This window comes from Mycteria americana, chromosome 12, assembly GCF_035582795.1.
Source record: "Mycteria americana isolate JAX WOST 10 ecotype Jacksonville Zoo and Gardens chromosome 12, USCA_MyAme_1.0, whole genome shotgun sequence".
Classification (NCBI taxonomy): Eukaryota; Metazoa; Chordata; class Aves; order Ciconiiformes; family Ciconiidae; genus Mycteria; species Mycteria americana.
The window spans coordinates 11,953,409-11,977,539 of record NC_134376.1 but is presented as its reverse complement, the minus strand read 5'-3'; the positions used below and the strand labels follow the sequence as shown (position 1 = coordinate 11,977,539).

At 38.3% G+C, this 24,131-nt stretch overlaps 1 protein-coding gene across 1 annotated transcript in view; it reads right to left on the bottom strand.

The window, feature by feature from the left end:
* Positions 1-19,916: 19,916 nt before the first annotated feature.
* Positions 19,917-24,131, bottom strand: part of SHISA9 (shisa family member 9) — a 191,493-nt gene continuing 187,278 nt past the window's right edge. Inside the window, 1 exon segment of the mRNA XM_075514830.1 lies at positions 19,917-20,287. Within this exon segment, the coding sequence (XP_075370945.1) occupies positions 19,917-20,287 (371 nt within the window).

Genomic DNA, 24,131 nt, shown 5'->3' with positions numbered 1-24,131 from the left:
TAATTTTCCATATAATAACTTCTCATTTTAAAATTTACAAAATTAAAATAAAAATACTTTTAAAAGTTCAAATTCCTGCAGCAGAAATATTTCAAAATTAAGTAAGTTTTCTAACATACTGAATCAAAAGTAATCACATTTTATAAAGCAGATGTCTGAGTCTGCCTTTTTTTAATCTGAATTCAGCTCTTTCTCTGGTGGAGGTGGTGGGAGAGTAGTGGGAAAACAGTGTCCAGCTCAGCTAGTGTCTGTAGAAATTTAGCTGTGGTGTGAACTGACAAGATAGCCACTGTTCTGTATCTGCCACTGCAATCTCCAGTATGGTTTTCTTGGGATGGAGCAAAATTTTTCTTGGTCCTTCAGTTTAGTCTTTGCTGCTGTCTTTTGTTATTAATGTTGTTCTAATGTCCGTACTGGAGGAAGATAGCCTTGATTTGTCTAGAGGAATCCAAACTCCAACTGTCTGCTCCATACAGAGATGCTCATTTTGGAAGAAGACAACCAGTATCTTTTGCCTGTTTGTTTTCATTGATAGTAGTTTGCTGCTTCTATTCTGGGTTGGTCCTTTGTTTTTGCCATGTCGAATCTCCCATCATCTCTGTACTGGCTATCAGAGAGGAGGTTGCCTTCTCATTTCAAGCTGCCTCAGGCCAGATTTTCTGTTGTCAGGGTTTCATGACAGTTTCTGTGCTGGTTTCTGCCTGTCTTGAGAAGGTAATGGATCAGGTCCCAGTACAATATGGGAGTGCAGTTCAGGTGGATCACCTCACGTATTGGTCTTTTTGCATTTTCAGCAGCTAATTTTTGAAAAGGTTTAGGCATAATCCTATTGCTCTAGTTTCAGAACCAGGGAATTACATGTTGAACATTGCTACTCACTTGGGTTTGCTCCAAATCATGGCAACACACTGACAATGACAGATTAAATTCCCTTCTGTTCCTTGTTACAATTTTCAGTTAATAATCAACATGCTGAAGATGTGGCAGGCCTGGTTGATGCCTTTTAGCAGAAGTGACCTAGGTATTAGATTTCCCTTGGCACAAAGGGATACGGATTTGTGAGAGTTCTGCAATCATCTGTCTTCCTAAAAATCACCAGTTGTTCTGATACAGTTTGAAGCAATTTCAAGACTAATTAAAAGAGGCTTAGGGTTCCACTGGCAATAATGCTGGGTGTCAAGGCTGAGGCACATTGGCAGAATGTAATTGGGAAACAGTTTTCTTTCTGCATTGTACTTCACTCTGGCTAGTGTTATAAATCTATTGGTTTAATAATCATTCTTATTGACACACACAATAAAAGGAGGTGTATCTGACTTGATAATTTTCGTTTTAAGTTTTCTGGTTTCTAGCTTCAGCTGCTTCTTTTATCTTCACTTTGTCGCTTCATCCATATTCAGGGGAACTTCATTCAAATCCAGCAAGCAATTACACTGTGGTGTAACCATGAATAATATTGCTGTTTACACACACTTAAGATAGCCCATTTCTTGACAGGGAATGATATTATGTAGATTGATACTGTCTATTTTTTTTAAATTCTGTCTGACTTGCTATCCATCTTTGTAGACATTTATGAAATATCTGTCTTCATTGCAACCTTCCATTAAAACTGGAGATGATGTTTTATCCAATGATGTATATTCTGCTAGTGCTTACAAAGCTGGAGAGTGTATGCCAGCTGCATAAAGTCACTTATGGAAAGATAAAGTATGGCGAGAGAAAATCACAAGAACTCATCTATGGATAATGCGTGGAAGTGAAAACATTTCATTAAAGGCAACCTTTCATCCTTTAAAAACACAGAACTAATACTGAAATCAAGAGGAATCTGATGTATAAAAGCTCACAGGCTAGTTAGGTAGCTGTAAGTCATTCTTAGGGGACTGTTACAACAGCCTGCTTACCTTTATTACTAGTTACAGAGGACAAACAAAAAGAAAAAAAAATTATCTTTTATGACCTGAGTGAACATGATTTCATGGGTTTCAGTTGAGGAAGCTCCCTCCAGGATCAGAATGCAGCTTTTCTTTCAGTTTGGTAGCCATAAAAAAAAGTTTAAGAAAAATCCAATGCTAAAATGAAAGTCTCTTCCTTACACTTTTTTTTAGCAATATACCCCTTACCATGCATCAGTTTTATGGAGAATGAAGAGACTGATCATTTTGAATGTATTTATGTATGGCGCAGTTCCTTCTTCTGATTAATGCTATAGTAATAATTTTCCCCAGTAAAGAAGTAGAGATATGTGCTTCCAATCTGAAAATAGGTTTGTTTAGATTAAGAAACTACCACCGAAAAGAAAAATTCATACAAATTGAAAATTATACAAACAGGAACAATATGTCAACAAATTATGAAAATTTATGAAGATCTACTAAGTGATCCCAGATCACCTTAAGTTGCTCAGGCCTTTCACAACCCACCACTTGTTACCAGTGACCACTTTTGTTCAGAAAACTAGGATTAGCTTTTGATATAGCTTGAAAAAAGGCTCTTCACTTTACTCTCCCTTTTTGCAGTCAGATGCTTGCTCTCCCTTTTCCATACTTTTTTCCTTTTCAGAATGTTTATTGAATGCCATTTAATTAAAAAAGAAAAGAGAGAAAAAGAGTATTTAGTAATATTGATAAGTCTGCAATTGTCTTACAACTTTGTAGTTTCATTTACTTAGAAGATAGTGCTCATTGGAAAAGGGAAATGATACATGTAGAAATGGAAATAATGCAATATGCAAGCTAGGATTTCCTGCTATATATTGCTTTAATACTTTATGTAAATAATGAATAAAATTAATGCAACATCAGATGGTATGTTAGACCACAGAATAAAGTATTTTAGGTAATTATTATTTTTGTTGAGGTCAGAACAGTTATTGCAACACAAGCAACTTGCTACAGAAGTCAATATTGAGCAAAGCAACTCTACCAGAAACTAAGCTCAGCATGCAGACAGCAGTTTGTTGTATTGGGTTAAGTAATCCAGCAAATTCAGATGCTATCCTTTTGATTTAAATAACTCCACATGTTTCAAAAAGGTATTTTCTCAGCTAGAGCCTAGTGCCATAAGATGCTTAAGAACACATTTAGCTTTAAGTCCAGAGCCTCTGCCCTTAACTATCAGATAACTGTCGGATCTAAGGCATGTGCTTAAATACCTTGCTGAGTAAGAGTCATCAGGTGTGAGCTAATCCTTATGGAGGTCAGTAGGAAAGTATCTATAAGGATTACATTTGGGCATGATGCTGCCTCTTCTTGAAATAAATAATTCTGAAGTGATCGTGCTGGTATCAGCAGTGAAGCATTTTACTAGTTTTGTCTAGCATTTACAATGATTTTTAAAATACTAATCCAGTTTATACTTCTTTTAGCAATCTCTGTTTCTCTTCAAGAGTCAAGCTCATGCATATAAACTCTTTAAATTATGATTGCCAGCATTATTCAGCAAATATCACCACTTTCCCTGTGAAATAGCTGAATAATTGTTTTACATTTACATTTATAAATATTAAGTGACCAATTCTGTAGTGTAATGAGATCAACAAGCTATCTTAAAGTTGCAAAGTAACTTATAGGAGTGCTTTTTATATTTTATATATAATTGTATTCAACCAGGTCTAGACTGTTTATAGAGTATGATTGTCTATGGGTGATAATAATAATACAAAATAAAAAGATATATGGCATTTCTTTGGCTTATATAGGAGCTTCTCCCACAGTCTGTCAAGGGAGATGGATTCTCACCAGCACAAATGATAATAAAAGTCCTGTTTAATGATCCTCTTTCAACACACCTCACAACACTCTACTAGTAGAGACCATGACATTGGTTTACAAAACTGAAGACAATGATTCTCATACAAACAGCAAGGCAAGACAACATCAAAGAAAGCATTGACAGCAGATAGAAAATTAGTGCCCAAAACTTATGTGAAGTTCTAGACTAAGTAATGATTTTTTTTTCCAGATGCACGTTTGCAGTCACATCTGTAGTTTGTATTATTTAAGCCAAAGTATTTCACATTTAAAAAATAAAATATCTGGGAGGAAACAGTTCATCCTAAGAAAACAGTCAGTATTTTTTGGTTTAATTTTTTAGAAAAGGCTGTAAGGGATAAAATTAAAATAATCACAGCTACCGCTAATTTGAGTTTCCTAATGTGGTCCTCATTTCCTAATGGTGAACTCACTGTGAAAAGAATTAACATGCTTGGGTTTTTTTCTGTTGCAAATGTGAGGTACTTGCAATTAGATTTTTAAACAGTTTTTCTGCTTCATCAATAAAAATGTATACAGGCATGCTTTATAAGTATGACTTTGGGCTATGCTTTTTACATGCACATCTGTACTGTTGATATAAATTGAAGTTACATTTATTTTATAGTGCTTTTCTCTGTAGTGGGTTAATAGCAATAGCCTAGATCGCTGCAGTTTCCCGAAAGAGGAAAGAAGTCTCTTCTGTCAGTCTCACTAGTTTTTACAAATGTCTCTGCTGCAGCCAAGGGTCTGATGTAGGCAGCAACCCAGAACTCAAGAACAGTCCAAAAAAGTAAATACTTGCAGAATTAACCCTCAGAGGGTTACCCTCAGAGCACAGAGCACATATGGACAACTAACAAACCCCAAACTAGTAGTTTTCAACATGTTACTGACACGTACTGTTGTAACAGTGGTTACAGTGGTAATTATTAAGAATTTTCACATGTATTATGATCTTGGCTTAGGAAAATAGGAAGAGAAAGACTCTAGGCCACCTTTTTTCATCCTGTCCTTTGTAGGGTGATGGCAATGTTTCCTCAAATATAATTTAGATCTGTTTTTAAATTACAGATGTAGTAGTGCATAAGTTTTCCTTATTTTTTTCTGTTGCATCCCTGTAATCTTTCTCAGAAAAGTCTTTGCTTGAGTAGATGCGTCCACCCTCCATGCTGTCAAAAGAATGGGAGGTTACACTTTAAGTTATTCAGTTATGCTTGGAATGTATCTTTTGTTTGTGGGATTTGTTTTTGTGTAATTTCTACATGCCAGAGCTGTAGGGTTTTGTGTCTATGACATTGTTACAGCCTGGCTAATTTATGCTCAAATCCTCCTCTTTCCATAATTTTCTTTTTGCCTGGGAAAGCCCACTGATTTAACTAATGAATCTAGTACTGATTTCTGAACAGCTGCTAATAATAAGAAAATTGTCTTGATGGTTATTCTCAAGTCTGGAGAATGAGCATGCAAGCAAGTTGTTGGGTCTTTTTTTTACTTTCCAGGATGTTTGGCTTGTTTGGAGAGCTCTCATGTCAAATCCCTTTTATCTGTAATTACAAAGCATTATGATTTCATCTTGGTGCCAAGGGACAGCAAATGACTGCAGGAAATAGTGAAAGCCCATTTATTTATCTTAAGGCCAACTTTTGGTCACAGTGACATCATTGCCTAAATTCTCAGTAAATTTATCTGTTTGGAGCTTTAACCCTATGCATGCTTCCCAGGACTGACTACAGTTTGTATACAAACTCTACTGGGAGCAATTGGGAAAATATTTCTTTGCTTTCTATCTAAATAGTATGGGCTAGACTATTTGTCCTAGGGAACTGACAGTCAAATTACAGATAGATTATTTTTATCCCCACTTTTTAAATTAACTAATACCATAAAAAAGGAACTGATTCATCCTAAATGACATAGGAAGTCCATTTCAGACCGAGAAATGAAACCTATGTTTTTTGGAAGCCCAATCTTACTTCTTCATTCAAAACCTTTGTACCTCCCTTCTGTACTCTTCTACCCTTTCAAATGCTTTCTTGGAATTCAGAGGCATGATTTATTCAGATTGTAGCTGTAAGCTGACTTGTAGAGGCAGGTTCTTTCCTTACCTCTGAGATCACATCATCTGTGTGGGATGTTATATTGGAGATCAGGATTTTGGCCTTTTAAAGACGGTGGCTGACTGCCAGGTAAGGACACGGAATGAAAGAGCTACTGGCAAATGTATGAATCAAGTCGATATTGGTAATACATAATAACACAGTTAAAATAGTTTGTGCCTCAGGATTCTTTATTTCCAGACAGTCTGTAGTGTGTCCGAATACATGCGCTTTTAGCTACTGTATAAGTCTGTCTAGGGAACATTATGTGCTGATTTGCAATTGCAGTGTAACAACACTGAATTTTGGGGAAACCGCAGATACCTTTATGCTACTAATTACAGCTTTTCATCTGCTGCTAACTGATAAAAGAAATGTGAGAAAAAGCTCATTCCTAGGGGAATAGACTTTCTGTCCCATCTTTGCTGTGGGCCTTGAAGAAAAAATAATAGAAGAGTTGTAATGGACTTTCAAAGATCATCTAGTCCATCTTTCTTCTTCAAGAAGCGTTCAACGATATCTAAATCATTCTTGACAGAATCAGTTCAGTGTTTCTTTAAAATCATTTAGCAATGGAAACTCCACAGCCTCTGTATATAATCCATTTCATTGCTTGTCATTCCATGCCGTTCAAAAGGTTTTTCTTCTAATACTTGACTAAATCGTCCTTACACCAACTAGATTTTTTTTTTTTCCCCTGTCTCCAGTGGGGTATAGTATTTTCCTCTTTTCAGCAACTCTTTACATAGATGTAATCTTGTCTCTCTGTAGCTGTCTTTTCTCTAGAATAAAAGGAAGAAGTACTCTCTAAAATAACAATTTTATTTTATCTTGGCTTTTGCTCTCGTCTTTATCTTTGTAATTTCTAATCATCTGACCATTGCTGTTTCTCATTTCTGGAGTTCATTTGTAAATTTCTGGATGCTATTTCAGTTAAAGCCTTAGTCATATGAGTAGAAGGATTGTATGACATTAGAACTCAAAAATACCTTTTGCAGAATAGTTTCCTAGTCCATCATTTCCTACGTTGTCTGTTTTTCATGTCTTCATGTTAGCAGGACTTTGCAAATGCTGTTGCTGATCTGCAGTGGTCTGAAATAGCTTGGATCATCAAGACCATTTGAATTCCAGTCACATCTTACCAGCACTTGCAGTTCAAAAGTGTTCCTTTCTGCAAGTGTACTCTGTAGTCTGTCCTCTAAGTCATAACTAAACTACTCATTGGTACTGAACCCCTGGAAAATCTTACTCCATGCAACATTTGCATTTCCCTGATTGCTATTATTTGAATATCGGAGTTGGCACCCATTTTACAGTAGTTCCATCTAGACAAGTTGTGAGGGAAAAAGTACAGAGATGTTGGAGAGTTACGTGCAGAATCTTCCTGTTACATGATGAAGTCCCCTTCTGTTCCCACTCAGAGTCTTTTCTTCTTTTTTCCCCTCATACTTCTGAAGTGAGTTTGTGATTTTTTTTTTCTTTCCTGGCATCACTTATTTACCCTGTGAAACAGGCCAAAGACAGTAAGAAAATTAGATCCCTCTCTTTATGTCTAAGGCCCCTTTCCTCACCAATGCTTTGATCCCCCTTGGCTTCACATTTGCACTATTCTCACAAATGCTGTGATCCAAATAGCAGAACTCTAAAATTGTTGTTGGAGTCTCTGCCTTATTCTATTAGGATGCTGAAGTCCATTGAGATAAATGATCAAAACCAGATTCTCTAAGGAGTGGCAGAAGTACGTCAGCCTTTTAGGGCACAGTGATGTCCTGGGGAGGAGAGGCCTGGCTGAATATAATTAGAATCCTGGGTGCAATTACTGACTTTGCTGCAGTGTAAATTGAGCAAATCCTTGAAACTCATTCAGTGTTAGTTTCTGTCTGCTTCTCTTAGTTAGTGTCTGCTAGGTAATTCTACTTCAAATATAAGATCTTTGGAGAAGGGACTGTATTTCTAAAGTATACATAGTGCAAGCAGCTTCATACTGCCATCTAAAACATGATTTATTGTCAGTTACTGACTATATTGTGTTGTCTTAAAAAAAAAAATACTCTGTGTTTGTTAAATATCAACAGACCAGCGTCAACACCAATGTTTATATATGTCACTCCTTACCTGCATTGCCAGTGGTATAAGCAGAGAAGCTGAAGACTCAGAGAATAGCTCAGGTTGGAAGGGACCTTGAAAGGCCATCTGGTCCAACTTTTCATGGGAAAGGGAGCCTAGATGAGATTATCTAGCACCCTGTCCATCTGCATCTTGAAAACATCCAGTGACGGGGACTGTACCACATCCCTGGGGAGGTTGTTCCAGTAATTGATTGTTCTCACTGTAAAGAAATTTGTTTCTTATATTGAGATGAAACCTCTCCCCATGCAGCTTGTACCCCGCTGCCCCTTGTCTTCTCCATGTGGCTCCTTGTGAAGAGAGAGCCTCTATCCTTTTTGTAGCCACCCTTTAAGTACTGGAATTCTATTATGAGGTCCTCATGAGTCTTCCCTTCTCCAGGGAAAAGAAACCTCTTTCAGTATTCTGTCTCCACTAGACATGAACTGTTTTAACCTCTTTTCAGTGACTCTTTGTTACAAATTATATAACCTGTACATAATCTCTCTCTTCAGTTGTCTGTTCTGTAGCATAAACGACTGTAGTTTTTCATTTTTTTTCCTCACAGTTTGTTTCCTCTACACCTCTGCTTATTCATGCTAATGTTTAAGTAATAACTGATTACAGTAACCTTACTGATTTTTCTCTTCCCTGGTACTCTTCAGCTGACCCTTATATCTCTGGAAGCATGATGGCCAAGGCTTGGCACAGTATTCTAGCTGAGGCTTTATTACATCTGAGCAGAGTGGGAAGATTACTTTATGTGATTTTCTTATTTGGCCTGTCTGATTTTCTTGACTCATAGTCAGTTTGTATAGTGTTATAATTCCCAGCCTTGTGTTTTGCAGATCTGCTGCCTGATCTGTTATTCCAAAACTTGTATGTCTGTGCTATTATTCCTACCTATAATATATAATAACTGTGTGTATATGATACTGTGCATTAGTCCTCAGTGCTCCATCCTGTTTATTTCATACCCCCATGCTATATGGTGATCACTTCATACCCCCATGCTATATGGTGATCACTTTTTGATTCTTACTTTGCTTTCCTTTTTTAAGCTGAAACGAGTTACCTGTAACTGTAATACTTTTCCTTACTGACTTAGACAATGAAATACAAATATATTTTGATATTATAAAGTAAACTTTTGAAGAATGTTGCTTGATTCCTCTTTGTGGTTTATTAGAGGCTTACTGATAACGATGTTGTTCCATTATGGTCAAACTTTACAGTAGGCTAATTTAACCCACATTTCCCAAATTTCTTGTGAAAATGTGACACAAGCCAGAACCAGAAGTCTTGATAAACGGTATGATATCTACTGCTACTTGCCATCTTTTTGATTGGAGACCTTGCCATTAGGAATGAGCAGCTGACTTTTAAGATGTCACTGGGTGAATTCAGGGCAGAAATCTGCACCTCTGATGAGGATGCTCCAGGAGATACTTTCTATGCTCACCAAGGGAGTGCCAAAAGTGCCTTCCCTGCTAGCACCTCAGTCAGTCTGAAGTTTTGGATGAGAAACCCATAAAACAGCTTTCTGGCAATTCTTCCTCCTGTTGCTGAAAGAACGAGATGAAAACAGATGAGAGCAGAGGGCTCCTTTCTCTATCACAGCTTCAAGCCTTACATACAGGAATATGCACAAGGGGTATTAGGATTCTGCCTGTATGTGAAAGTCTCCCAAGGGAAAAAGGCATGTCATACAGCTTGAGAGATTGTACAGCTTGAAAATAGTAGAAAACATGATATGGAATAGTATGGTAGGAGATAAGATGCTTTTTATTCCCATCTGTGCTTCAGGGGTTGAATTGGCAGCAAATTCAAAAACCTTTACTAGGCAACAGAAAAGATCAAGAAATATAGTATATGCATAGCAGGGCTTTGGCAGGAGGTAGCGTATGTCCTAACTGGATAATGGAAGCAGGTCTGGGCATTAATGTAAAGCATGTACTTTCCAAACGTTTTTGTCTAAGATCTCACACTATGTCAGTTTTTGCAGAGTCTTTATGGACAATGGTTTTTTGACCTCTAGTTAAAGTGCCTTTGAATAGAGTTCTCCAAGAGAAGCCCCAACACTGTATTATTTTTCTGGCATTCATTATTGTGTAACATATGGATATGTCCCTCTGCGGAGGTTGTGTTGTCTGTCTCAGCTGCTATTCCACATTGATAAAAATACTGGTTCTCTTCTCACTTGTATATATTAACAGCTTGAGTGTAAGTGAACATATATGCCACAGGTTCTGGAGACTTATGATCTCCAAGAGGGAAAAAATACCTCTGTTTATTATGGTGTGTCTCATGTGGTTCCCTTGTGCAGCTGAAAAAGGGGAAATTAGCAGATGGTGTAAAACTACTGCAGTTATTAACAAGCAGCACTATGAATTCTATATATTTTTTCTTACTGCAGCCTTAGTCACCTCTTAAGTTTTGTAACCTTTCTCTTGATCTGGTGGACATTCTTGATAATCTGGCTTTTCCTCAGTTTTCTGTTTGTTGACAGGAATATGGCCATTCTGATATTAACATACACAAAATCTACCAGCTAAACAGAAACAACCAACCAAACCCCAAAGCCAATGCAGAGGAGAGAGGAAAAAATAACATTATGTCTTTATAAAGTAATGCCCTCTGTCTGCTTAAACATATTCATGTGAGCTTGCTTCTCTTAATGTTGGTAATATGCTCTTTGGCTAGCGTTCTGTAATGCTGGCAGCATTAACAGGTGGTGTTGCACACCGTGCTGTCTTGCCTGTGTTTGTCTCTGGTTTTGCTGCTTCTTTTCTCATATATATATATATATATATATATATATGTAATATTATAGATATGGGGAATAGGATTTGAGCTGGTAAAAAACTCGATATTACCTCTTTACTTAAGTGTTAGCATCCCGTCTCTTCTCCTGTTTACTCACACTCCACACAGACACAATCTTTTTGCAAGTATATGTGTATTCTCTTCCTATTATGAAAAGAAACATGTTTAAAATAGCAGAATAGCTTTTGTAGTGTATATAGAAGCTTTTCGAAAAGTAAATTTTTCTATTACTAACCTGTCTGGGAAGTGCAACCCCAAAGATAACTGAACTGTGATTATCAGTAAATTTGGGGGTGAGAAAAGAGGCGTTTCCTGCTGAATACTCATCTAATACTGCTGTCTTTGGAGAATGATATCTCACCTAATAAAATCATCAATTAATAATAAAATAAATTGTACACAGTGAAATAACAGCATGAGGAATACCAGTATTTAGTGTGGCACTCATCTTGTGTAGAAACATGAAAAATATCTTAATAGGTAAGCAGCCAAATATTAACTAAAAGTCAAAGAAGCTAAAGAGTGTCTAAGACAGGAGTTTCTAAAAAGCTAGGCAGCAAATCACAAGGGAATTGGAACTGGGCCTCAAAATTCAATATATTTTGATGCTGTTTGTAGAAAGTGATAAATTTTATACCTGCACTTTGACTTTATGCAGACTTCAGTATCCTGATGGCTGTTGTAGCTGTTGTTCACAAGGACTTTGAATGTGCACTTTGAAGCCAAGCAACAGCCTGAGAGTGGAGTCTTCCCGACTCCTTATGAGCTCTGTCAAAGTTACAAGATAACCAGGTAGATGAGATTCTGGCAGGATAATTGCATTTTGCTACAAGGCAATGTTGTAGCCATTATTTTGTTGAACTGCAGTCTCAGTGGTGACTGAGTCCAGGAGATCTGTGCAATCCTGTCATATATCTGCTGCATTTCCTTTCCCAGACCATTTAGTTGGTGTCAGATTGAAAAAAAATTGCTTGTAGTGGAGCCTAAAAAATTTTGCATATCAAAGAGTGAATGTGTGTTGTCTGTGGGTTTTGGTCTTCCACACACTGACAAGCCTGCCACTAACTCAGCAGTACAGGATCAGGGCCTTTACTATTAGAGTCATGCTGTACAATGTTGTGTCTCTTTCTGTGTTTGACAGGGCACCTCTGTTATGAGCACTCTTAGCCTTGTGCTTTTTAGATGCATCTCTTAGAACAGGAAAAAACCAAACTCATAAATCACTATTAGTAAAAACCAGAACAGTTTGCTCTGCATAGAGACACTTGTGCAGAGTCTTGTGCATAATAGCATACACAAGCTGTCTCTGCCTTAATGGATCCTGCCAAGTTGCTCTCTATCATTCTTAGTCTTATCATTCCCCAAGCAGTAATGGTAAAATACATTACAGCCTTAAAGGACACTTTTCATCCCTGAAGTTTAGACTTAGAATGTCACATTCTTTAGTATTTCATTTTCAAAAGCACTAAAGTAAATTAGGTATATAGATCCCATCTTCAAAAGTGATATAAGGCCCCTAAAATGTAGTGAGGCAGTTAGGTGGATTTTCCAAATCAGTGTTACCCTTTGATGGTGTTGTAAGCACAAATGTTTTAGGGAGTCAGGCTCCAAAGGTCAAGCAACTGATGTGGAAAATCTTGTAAAATGTGTGTGTGCATACACGTGTACACAGAGAGAGAAGGTTTTTTTCTGAGACTACTACATTGGTACGGAAGCTGAGAGCCCAAGTGAGGGGCTGGGTCTGAGGGGATGCTCGGGAAGACTGTGGGAGTTCACTGGAGAACATAAGTTCTGAAAATACTACGCAGTTCTCCTGACATCTTCAAATAGGTGGTGGAAAGTAGTCACCGAACCATGGCATGTGGCAAAGCCAGTACTGATGCCACAATAGTCCAATCTATCTTTATGTCTTTCAATTGCATGGTGTTTTTCATTCCTAGGATATGAGGGAGTCAACAGGATGTGTCTGTGCTCAGTAGTCAGTGCTGTCTCTTGCAGAGTGTGTATGAAAAATCCCTACTGAAGTATAACACTGCCTTGAAAAGAGACAGAAAAGTAGGCTTCCTTGAGCTCTCTCCGTACCCCTGTAGGGACAAAGCAAAACCTAGTTTCTCTTCACCTGTGGCAGGGAAAAAGAGCAAAATTATTATATTTTTGCAATGTTTCTGTTGCTTAAAGAAATAGTAAGTAGCCAGTAAAGTGCTCTTTCCCTTGGGGACCAATTACTTCGGGGAATTATATGCAGCAACATTGGCAAAAGTCTCTCAAATTATTTTGAGAATTATTTTGAGTAGTCTCTCAACTACTGTGATCAAAATGTTAGTGTAAGCCCAAATACCAGAGAGTGAAAATGAGGCCAACAGCTGCATGCAGTAAAAAGAAGAACGTACTTCTGCTCAGGGAGTATTAGTGGCTCCACTGACATACCTGCTGCTTGGTAGGACTTGCTTTCTTGACAAAATAACCCTGCCAATGACCACTGAAAAGGCTTGTGATTATTCCCATTTTTCAGTTCTAGTTTGTAGCTGAACCTCAGATTGAGCAGCAGCACTGCCTGATGTTCTCTCTTGATTTGAAATCATCCCTATTGATAGCCTATTGTACTTACAGTCTTATTTATTGTGAGGGATGCACACAACACTTGGTGTGCAGGTTCAGAAGATGAACCCTGCCAGTGTAACATCAACCCCTATTAACAAGCACCGATGCCTCTTACAATTTAAACACAGGTGAAGTTGCTAAGTGAAGGAAGCTAGTGTTGACTTAGACAAGGTGCAACTGTGTGTGTATTGTTAAAGCCCTTGATAGACAAAAAAATGAATTCTACCTTTACTAAAAAAAAAAAAAAAGTATTTTGCAAAATGGTTCTGTTTTGTCATGCAAAATTGCCCTCAAGTTACCTGCAGAGAAAGATAGGTACAAAGAGCCTCTTCATGCATCCGTGAAGGACCAGACTTACTATAATATTGCTTCGTGCACATAGGTACAAGTAGCATCTCATTCTTTTCCCTTATGTGAAACCAGAGAGGCAGTGATAGATTGGGGTTCTAGACCTATCTCAGCCTCAGGCAAGCTTGAATCCATACCTTCAGCTTTCCAGAAAGAGACCCTAAGGTCTGAAGGTGAAAAATGAAATGAAACTGAATAGAACACCTTGCTCTTGAAGCAACACCATTATCTTGCCAGAAGAACAGTCCTGGGATGAGGAGGACCTATGCAGGGAGCCCTGGCCTGTTCAGTCATTGTTTATTTAGCAGATTCTTACATAGGAAGAATCCCCAGAACTAGAGTCAGGACTGATTTTCTTCCAGTGTGAAAAAGTGTAATTTGATGTCGCTGGTGACAAGTACGTCTGTCTTATGTTTTGCTAACCTGGTAGGGCCAGCACAGCTGAATGAGTTGTGTCAAATTCTTCATGATGCATCTTCTGCAAAAGTGCTTACTAGGTCCAATCAGCTGCACTTGTCTCACAGCAGCTTTTGTGCAGATACAGGATGTAACCAGTATCCTAATTTGGTCCTGACTTTCATTAATGCAGCTGGATGGGGAGGAAAGGCCCGGTTTAACGCTCATGTTCCAGATTGAGTTGGCAGGTATGAGGACGCATCTTACTTGCAGGCTGAGCAAATTTGAGTCTGGAAATCTCTAAAGCATGAAGTATGAATTCCAAGAATTGTTTTTTACAGCCACTTTTCAAATTAGAGCTGTATGTTGGTGTTTACATTGAAAGTTTTCCCTTGGGGTTTTAGCTGTAATAGCATTTGCTGGCTCTTTTTTTTCCCATCTGTAGGCTGAGATTAATGTGCTATTATGTCACATTTTTCAAATGAATTGATTTAGTAGTTTAGCATAAAACATTGAAGTTTATCTTCCCTCATTAGTCACACTCATCTGCCATTGCCCTCCTTAAACATGGTCCTACACAATGTATACCAGGAGAGCCAGCTGGGCTGATTGTGCAGTTTGCTAGAGCAGAGCACGAGTGCTACAAGAGGTGCGCTCTGTGAGTAATAACCCAAGCTGCAAATGACAAATTCACATTGCACAGTCTCTTTCTTCATCTCTTCTAATGTCACCCCTTGACGATAAGCCTGTTGTTGAGAAAACACTGCTCATGTGTTGGGCAAACACTAGAGATAAACTTGAGTTTGAATCCTAAGTTCTCAGGTTAGACTTCTGCGCTCTTCTGTGGGCAACCTAGTGGGAACCGCAGAATATGGCATGAAGGATCGTCTTGCACATCTGTCCTTTTCAGGTGGGCGGCAGCTGGTCAAAGTGGTCAGAACCTGATAGGAATGTAATGTAAATGTAATGCATATTGTGTAAACCGGGACAGTGTCATGACTCCAGATGACTTTTGGAGTAATGCCGTTATATGCTACATCTTCTGCCAAACTACTGGTAAATTGATAATTTTATCTACAATTAGAAAACCTCAGATTTTTTTTCTCCCAAACTAGTCTCATTTCTAGAGGATTAGTTACCAGGAATTTTCTGAGAAGTTCCTGATATTTAATACAGCCAACAGTGTTGTTAATAGTTTTACCCCTTTAGGACTTTGTTATTGAACTAATATAGGGGGGGTTAATTTCTTTCTTTATTTTTTTTTTTTTAATTGGGATTTTAATGTATCCTGGAGGCTATTTCTAACTGACTATGTAATGGTATTTTAGAAACACTACATACAGCAAGTTGCTGTATAACTTGAAATGGACTTTCATTCAGTCCTTTTTGGCTAAAAACAGCTTCATACCCAAACTAGCGTGGCATCTGTACTACTATATATGTATTATATTAATGCTGAAATAAATGACAAAAGTTATCTGAAGTCATATATAATCAATGGACACAATAATGTGACTTTCCCATTCATAAAAATAACAATGCTCACTTTTTAGTAATGTGGTACTCACCCTATTTTCTCATTGTCAGCACTGCGTGATATATGAGACGATATAATCTAATACAATAATGCTTCCTGTCATAACTGTTTTCAGCAAAATAAAATCATCCATGCCAAATAGAAAGATGATATAATTACAGTAAAGACTATATTTATCACTGGAAGTCCTTCATGTATTCAAGTATAGAGACCAGGATTAAATAAAGTGTGCAGGGTTGTGTGCAAAAGGGATTTATGGACTAGGGTTATTTATTTAGTACCCAAAATTCAATAACCATTCTATAAGAATAGAGCAAAGCATGAATCTTTTCCCAGATCTATTAAAATCTAAAGTCTGAGTCCTGGAGACACTTTGTAGGTAGTGTGGAATGTCATGAGACCTGATCCCCTCTTTATATAAGTCACCATGTCTTCAGTTTGTGTAAGCTGAGGATCATGCTCAAAAGATTTAGTCATGATGTTTCCAGGGTAAAGGGGTCTAAAACAGATAACCTTTAGACTTTTAGACTCCATAGCTCTGTATATGGAACATTTTCATTTCTTGGCAAGACACTTTTTTGTTTGTAGTGCAGTGCATCTGTGTTAATATCAAAGAGCCTTATGGAAGAAATGCTTATGGGAACCCAGTGCAGTTCTTGCTCATGGCAACAAAAGGTTCAGGCTAACACAAGAGAAAAAAACATGCAGAGACAGAAAATCGGGTGCAGGGGGGCTTTTGGAGGTTTTTTTCACATATCTGGAAGAACGAAAGCCTATGCAGAGGCACTTCTACTAGTGAAGCAGTTGTCCTTTTTGCCATCCGTGATTCCAGTCAGGAATTTGCTGACAGAAACAACATGTGAATTAGATGGGTTGGTGGTGGAGCTGTAACAGTAAGTTGTGTCTACTGTAGGTTAGGCTTGTATTCCACTGGGCTTCCCAGGCTTCCCTGCGGGTTGCAGGGCTGCCCAGAATTTTTCTGGTGCTGCGGCCACACTCCATATGTCTCTCCTGAGCCCCCTGGCAGAATGGCGTTGTTTCTGTAGTTGTGCCTGAGGCAGGGAAATGCTCCTGTAACCAGAAATGGGGCTTTTATGGACTATTTCGTGGCACCCATAAAGGCATAATAATGAAAATGAGACTTTTGTACTGTTTAAAATGGCTGACTCCAGCCACTTCTGAATTGATGTTTTCCCTCTGATAATGTGTCACGGCTTCCTAGGAATCCTAAATTGTCTAAAGAATTTGCACCAAGTCATGCACTAAATTGATTCTGAAGCTAGGTATCCTGATCCTTCGTTTCTTCTGAAATTCATCCGATATCATTGCAGCAAAGCAAAGAGAAGAAGCTACCCAAACACTCTCCTTTTCTGAGGTTCTGTTCATTGTCAGGTTTATGAGCCATTAGCAGTACTAAAAGCCTGTAAAGGGCTTTCTGTTGCAGCAGACCTGGTACATAGGTGTTATGTACAGGTTTTTCTGTAATGAACATATAAAAATTTTGAAGCGATATACACCAGCGTTTCATCTGTTCTTACTGGGCAGTTTGAATCCTGGAATGTGGCTGAACCTTTTTGCAAAACTCCCATGCATTCATGAGGACGAGGATCTGTCCCTGTGCATGTTTACCTTTTTTTCTTTCCTCAAAACTGTAATTAACTGATCAAGTGACACAAGCTGCGTGTGGCGCTTGGAGGCTCACAGGGCACGTGGAGCTTTGCAAGGCTTGCATGCCTTGTGTATATTATGTCACACTGCATGTAACAGGCATTGCACATATGTAACGCGTACAACATGCAGCTGCTTTTCAAAGAACCTCTTGTTGACAAGGCTACCACTGGCAGAGTCAAATCATCACTTGTGCTGAGATGAACCCCACTGGCTGCAGTGAGAGGCTCCAGAAGCTCAGCTGATAATCAAAAATTGGCCCAATGGTACAAGTTTAGGAATGAGCCACCAAGTTGGATTCACATAGAATCAGTTTTATTGCCAGGTAAGAAATTCATATTAATATAGTGAATACATATGTTTACAAATAAACATTCTTAAAAAACAAACAAACATTTTATTGTAGGAAGTATTATTGGTATCATAAACTCTGTAGTTAACAAGTATTAACACGGGTTTACTTACAGAACATACAGTTACTAAAATATTTCCACATAAAATATGCTCAAGTTACATGAAACCTGTGTGAATTAGAGTGCAGCTGTAATGTGTATCTAAAGCATATGGATTAACAGCAACATTCCATAAAGGGTCAAATTAAGTCAGCCAGTTGTGAAGGCAATAAAGATTAAAGGAATAAAAGATAGTGGAGAATCTGGGTTGTGTGCAAAGTATTTGTCCCGTGGGCTTTGTCCACTTCTGATAGTCTTAAAACGTATGATCGTACAATCTAGCAGCACACTTATGGAGAGATGCCAGTGCTCTCAGGATGCAAATCAATCTCGATATAGCTAAAAAAAGGTCTCTCCATTTAACCACATTTCAAATTCTTAGCCCTTGCATCCTTGACTAAGAAGAAGCACTGCCAGTCAGTTGAGTACAGTAAGAAATGCCACTTCCAATTCTTCTTAAAACATAACAGTTCTCATTCCTCCCTGCATATTCTTCCAAAACTAATCTCCAGAAGAATTGACAGCTGGAGAGAACACAACTGTAGTAAGATAGCTAGTTAGGATTTAGCCAAATGACTTGTTTCAGGGGAAGGGCAGGAATTTAAGTGAAAGACTGCGTTGCCTGCCATCAGGCAGTTGCAGCACCGCTGTCCCATCCCAACTCCGTTTACCTGTTTGTGGATGTGCCGAAGCCTTTACAGGGCCAGGACTGCGAGTTTGCTACCAGTGCCCAATTCAAGAGTGGTTTTGTTCATATGAACAAAGCATCCTGCTCATCAGAACCACAGTCAAGACCACGAGTCCAATTGTTTGTTTAGTTTAAACCCAGATCTCTTTGACATTTGAGGCTAGTCCATTAGCCTCTTCCACCAAATAGTCCACCAAGAGGGAACGCCACTATAGAAAGCCAAACGATAGAGACAATATACCATATAACATTTAGTTGAGCTACAAAGAACTACCATGGCTAAAAGCAAATACAAAATGAGAGACTAGAGGGAAAAAGTTTAAGTTGGGAAAATGGAGGGGCTAACTAAATAGTCTTGACTGTGCAACCACTGCAGGGATATGTAGTCCAGTTTCCTTTGGGGACAGAGGAGGCTGAGCAGGGCAGAACCCTTGTCATCCTTAGCAAAACATGAGGAAATAGCTTAAAGGAACAGAGGGGTCACTTTGAAAAACAAGACTGTCATTGAACAATAGTAATACAGTAAAGGCACCACCCACGCTTAATTTCAGTCTGAAGCAGTTGAAGATAGGCAAAACATTTAGGTGAAGAAAAAGTCCTGACAGTCTGCAAAGTGAGAATTGTTACCATCTGCCTGAAAACAGGAGGACTGAGAGGGAATATTCTGATGCCCTTATTCCCCCAGCAGCTTTCTGTGTCATATGATATGTCTTGTTTTGGAGGTTCCCAAAAATTTCAACTCAAACGAAATAAACTGAAATAAAATCTTCTGCTGTTTGTTATCATCCTGCAGAATTCTCTACCAACCAGAAAGGTCCCGTATGCTCTCAATCATAACAGTCTTCATAAATTCCTTGTGAAAGAGTCTTTTTTCCCTTATTGTATATATATTTTTTGCGCTTTCTATAGGATGGTGTGAAAGTACAATAATAGATGTTAGGGTTTGTACCAAGATGTTTGCTCTTGGCTTTTCACAGATCTAGTGATTATTAATAGGTTTTGTACAAAACTCCTCTCAAATAATATATTACGGTATATTGTTCTCTCTTTCTTCCTCTGTCTCAAGGCAGGAACATAGTGTAAATGATTAAGCAGACATAAAGTTTCTCTAGATTGTGCTACTTCTCATCATGGATTTTAGTTTCAAGTACAAAAATTTAGTCACAAGGGTTTGTGTTCCATTGGGAAATACAAATGGAGTTTATAATTCCACCTTCAGTGTGTATTGCTGAATGGTATTAACCCACTCTTCGGTCTACAGTTGGCTGGATACCAAGAGTGTCCAGGTGGAAGTTCCTTCCTTCCGTTTCCTTTTTTTTTTTTTAATTTTATATTTTTAAATTTGTTTTTTGCCTTTCAGTTGAGTGTTTTTGTTTTGTGTGTATTTGCATGTGGTTTTTAAAGGATTTCATAAAAAAAAAAAAAAAAAGGAAAACAAACTCAAACAGTTACTTCTGTCTTGCTGTTAGTTATGAAGTATGGCTGTGGGCCCAAATAATGCTGGCTCCGGGTTGTCAGTGGGTCGCTTAACGTTGGGTCTGCCATACCATGCTTCCCCTTGTTTGTGTATGCTTGCCGTCTAAGAGACTGGTCGTTGGGATCCCAGGTCTTGTAGTGGGAATTGTAACCTAATGGGTGTGTGTGGATCTTTGCCATTTTGGATTTCTGCCCATTCTGTTTGGTTAGGCCACTGTCAATCGTGTAAGCCCTGTCTTCATCTAGGCGCACTGGATGGAGTGGCAGGCTCCCCTTGGCAGCCAGCTCTGCAAGATGTCGGCGTTTGGTGTAGAAGTCATCGTTGACTTTGTCAGCTATTTGGATTTAAAAGGGGGAGGGGACAAAAAAAATCAGTTGGACACAAGAAAAATGTTACACGGTTTACAGTAGGTCATGCACAGTTACATCTGTGGACCAGATACAGTTACAGGTACATGAGTAGGAGAAATCCATACCACCTCCCACCCCCTTATTTTCTCTCTGGTATATTTTTTAAATGCTATTATGCTAGGCTTTTCATATATGCAGACAAAAACCTGTTGCCCTTTGACAAAAGACTGTCCCTGCCTCAAATCACTCAGGTTGTGCTGATATTTACATTATGGGGACAGGTCCTATGGATCTTTCCACTGCTCATCTCACATAGTATAGGAACTTTAGGAAATGTTTAGAAGTATACAGACTTTCTTGGAAATATAGGGGCATCTTGGGATGTCCTGTTGTATGAGAGCACATCCCTTTAAATGCAAAGTGTCATGTCGGTGTTTAACCAAGCCAGCTGTAAGGTCCAATGGTGTATGAGGTGGAGCCATTTCTGTTGAATAATGCCTTAGGGCAAAATGAAGAATTGGATTTGTTCTTCTAAACAGTTGGAAGTTCACTAATGCTTTATGGGGCTGAAAATACTTTGGGTTGCTGAAGGTTAGGTATTTACCCTGTGATTTTACGAACAATGAAAATCCTAAATTCCAGGTTCTGACATCATTTTCTGGGGCCAGTGCCACTAAGAAATACAGCAATAGCCCTGACAACAAATACCTCATTGCAGTTCTCAAATTAGGATTTTGCCTTCTGCGATTTCCTGGACAAGTGTCTTCCAGTGCATGCTTTTCCTCAAGTTTGATTGTTGTTATTGCTGGCATTTGTTTGGCCTTGTTTAAAAGTATGAACCATGCTCAGGAAGCTAAAGGCATTCTGCAGCAGTCCAGCAACTCACTTAAATTTTGAGACTGAGCATCAGGGGTTTAAGGGGAGCTTAACTGAATTGCATTTTTTAGGACCTTGCCTTTTATGTAAAGAGGGTTTATTTACCCCCTTCAAAAATCTAGATTTTGATTTAAGATAGTGCCAAATATGTAGATCAACTAACACGATGGTGTGTTAATCAGCAGTGGTGTGCTTTGAATATATGATTGTGTCAGCCTGGATTTGACTTTTGCTGTACCCTGGCTAGATCCATCAATTTTCCTTGAAGCTATGCCTTGTAAGACTTCTCTGCAGAAGCCTTGTACATGTAGCTGTCTGCTCCTCTTGCCTTCATGATGAGTAGGTTTTTAATTCCCTGCACTGTTTTTGTTTGTTTTCCCTCTTTTTCCTCTCTCCCCAGTATTGCTAGGAGGCTTTTGTTGCACTCTAAATTTTCTCCTTCTCTCTAGTTCTGAACTGGATCTTTATGCAAGGCGGTGAAATTCCCATGAGCACCACATTAATCTTCAAGATCAGGCTTCAGTTCTGCATCCCCCTTGTCCTGGCCCCTCAAAAGGGAGGAATATTACCAAGAGCAGTTGTTTATCATCTCATGTCATTTCTTATATAATGACTGTGAGACTGGACTTTGCTATTAAATCCTTAATTTTGTCATTAAAGAGGTGTTTCCTCTTCAATGAACTGAAATTGCTCGTCTGTGCTGTAAAATTGGGCTTTGTGTGTTTTACCGATCTCCATCTGTCTCTTTTTTTTTAATCAATGAGTAAACGCTTTTCTATAGCATACAGGTGCCTTCTGCTTTAAACAAATCACAGAATGCAGATAATGGCCTATTCTAATTTCAGTACAGGATGCACAGTTACAATTGCTGATAGGCTTGTAATGTGTTAGAAAGAGAACCTGCTAAGTTTTGCTTTGATTTTGGGGTGCGTTGTTTCATTCAGAGATCTGTAATTTGAATAATCAAGAAGTTGTACCTGTGTCTCCTTGGAAGAGCTTTTTCCAGTTCTACATGTGGCTTGTCCTTTTAATTTGTTAATATTCACTGAATGCCACAAAACAGTATTATATACAAGTTGAATAAAACCAGCAGGGAAATGCAGTCTGTATTGCTGATTTCTCATTAATCTGTTATCAATAATTGAGAAAAACAGTTGCAGAAAGGGCATTGTGAATATCCACACAAGTATCTACTTGTATAAATTTTTACATCAAAGGCACTGCAAGTCAGCTGGTTAGGGGAGGGAGCTTCTATATCTTATGACTTAGACCTTGTCTATATATGAAAAGTCACACTAGCTTATGTAATTTAAATTCAGCATAGTTAATTATGTCCAGGTCCTAATATAGATACGTCTGCCTATTTCACATTTAAATTGGTTTAATTTGCATAGAAAAATTAAAAACTAAGCTAATCGCGTGTAAGGATAGAGTAGAATTGTACGTTTGTACTTTTAATTTGATCCTGGTTAAGCTGCAGCAATTTGTCTTACGTAACCAAGATCTTTGATGATGAATTACAAGGTAAATAATGACTTCTGTTTAGAAGAATAACAGTGGTGATGCAGTTATGTAGATAATGACCAAAAACTGCAGATATTTGCATTGCCTGATTTTTCGTGCCATTTTTCTCTTTTGTATGGCTAAGTGAAAAAGGCCACAACAAGCTCAAGCCACTTCCTTACTTTCTTTTTATTATTTTCTCGCTCACACCTTTTCCCACTGCCAGCAATGGTCTTAAATCTCTGAATTTTGTCAGACATTAGGTATGTTACTCAGATCTCCAAACTCATCAAGACTGATGTCCTCACAGAAGTGCAAATTGTATTACTGTTGCGTATAAACAACACCCCCACTGTAAAAACTAAGCAAGGAAGAAATCAGCCTCACAAGGACTGTGCCTGTGGTATATCTGTTAGATTGATTTTGCTCTTGTTTATGCCTTGTTATATGTAAAATTTTCAACTCTTTGTTTCTTATGGAAGATCATACAGTAAGTGAAATTATTAATTCTGTAAATATGGTTACATTAAAGTTGCTTTAACTAATTTAGTCCATAGTCCCTTTCTAGGGACTTCTCAACTGTTGTCTGGAAACTGGGCTTGAAGAGAAAAACCAGGCTTTGATCTGTAAACCCTCGTCAGCAAAGTCAAGCAGAAAGCTGGCAAACATATGATGAATAGCTGATTGCATGTGTTTCGTGTGGCAGTGACAGCGTGGGAGAGCTGCTGTTTGTGTTTGTCCTGATCAAATAGTGGTTTGCAGGGTTTTGCCTGAGAATTTCTTATGTATGCCTAAAGGCTAACAGTGAAAGCCAGCCTCTTTAGCTAATGTTTTAACCTCTTTAAAACAGTCTTCTTTCAGCATGCATGCACAGGCTTATACATAGGCACATGTACCAGAATTGGGCGGGGGGCAATACTATTGTAGCAAATATGTAGCAGAAAAAGCATTGATAAAACCAAATTGTTCAGTTGTTCAAAAAGGCTTTTGGCAAGTCTTGAAGCAGTCCTCATTCTTGCATACTGACTAGATTATAGGTTTTATAATACCAGTGTGCTACACCCCAGTGTGAGTGACCTGATGCTAGTATAGTGCAGAATCAGGTTTTTTTACTTCTGATTTTCAAAGCAAAAAAGATTCAGAGGAGTAATATTGAGCATGGTTTAGTAACAAATATTATATCAAGAAAAGCATATTTATAGTATCCTGATGCCAACTACTTTAAAAATCAACTGTGAATCTCAGGAAGTTAATTTTTCTTCTTAACCAGCCCCTATAAATATTTTGTGGACTTTACACATGCAAAGAGACGTTTTGGAGTTACAGGGTGGATTTATTATGTGACCTTGCATACATGACTCAACTTTCCTCTGCCTTGGTTTCACCAGCTGTAAAATGAGCTGTTAACACATTGGAGGAGGTAGTTAAGTGTTATGAAGATTAATTGCT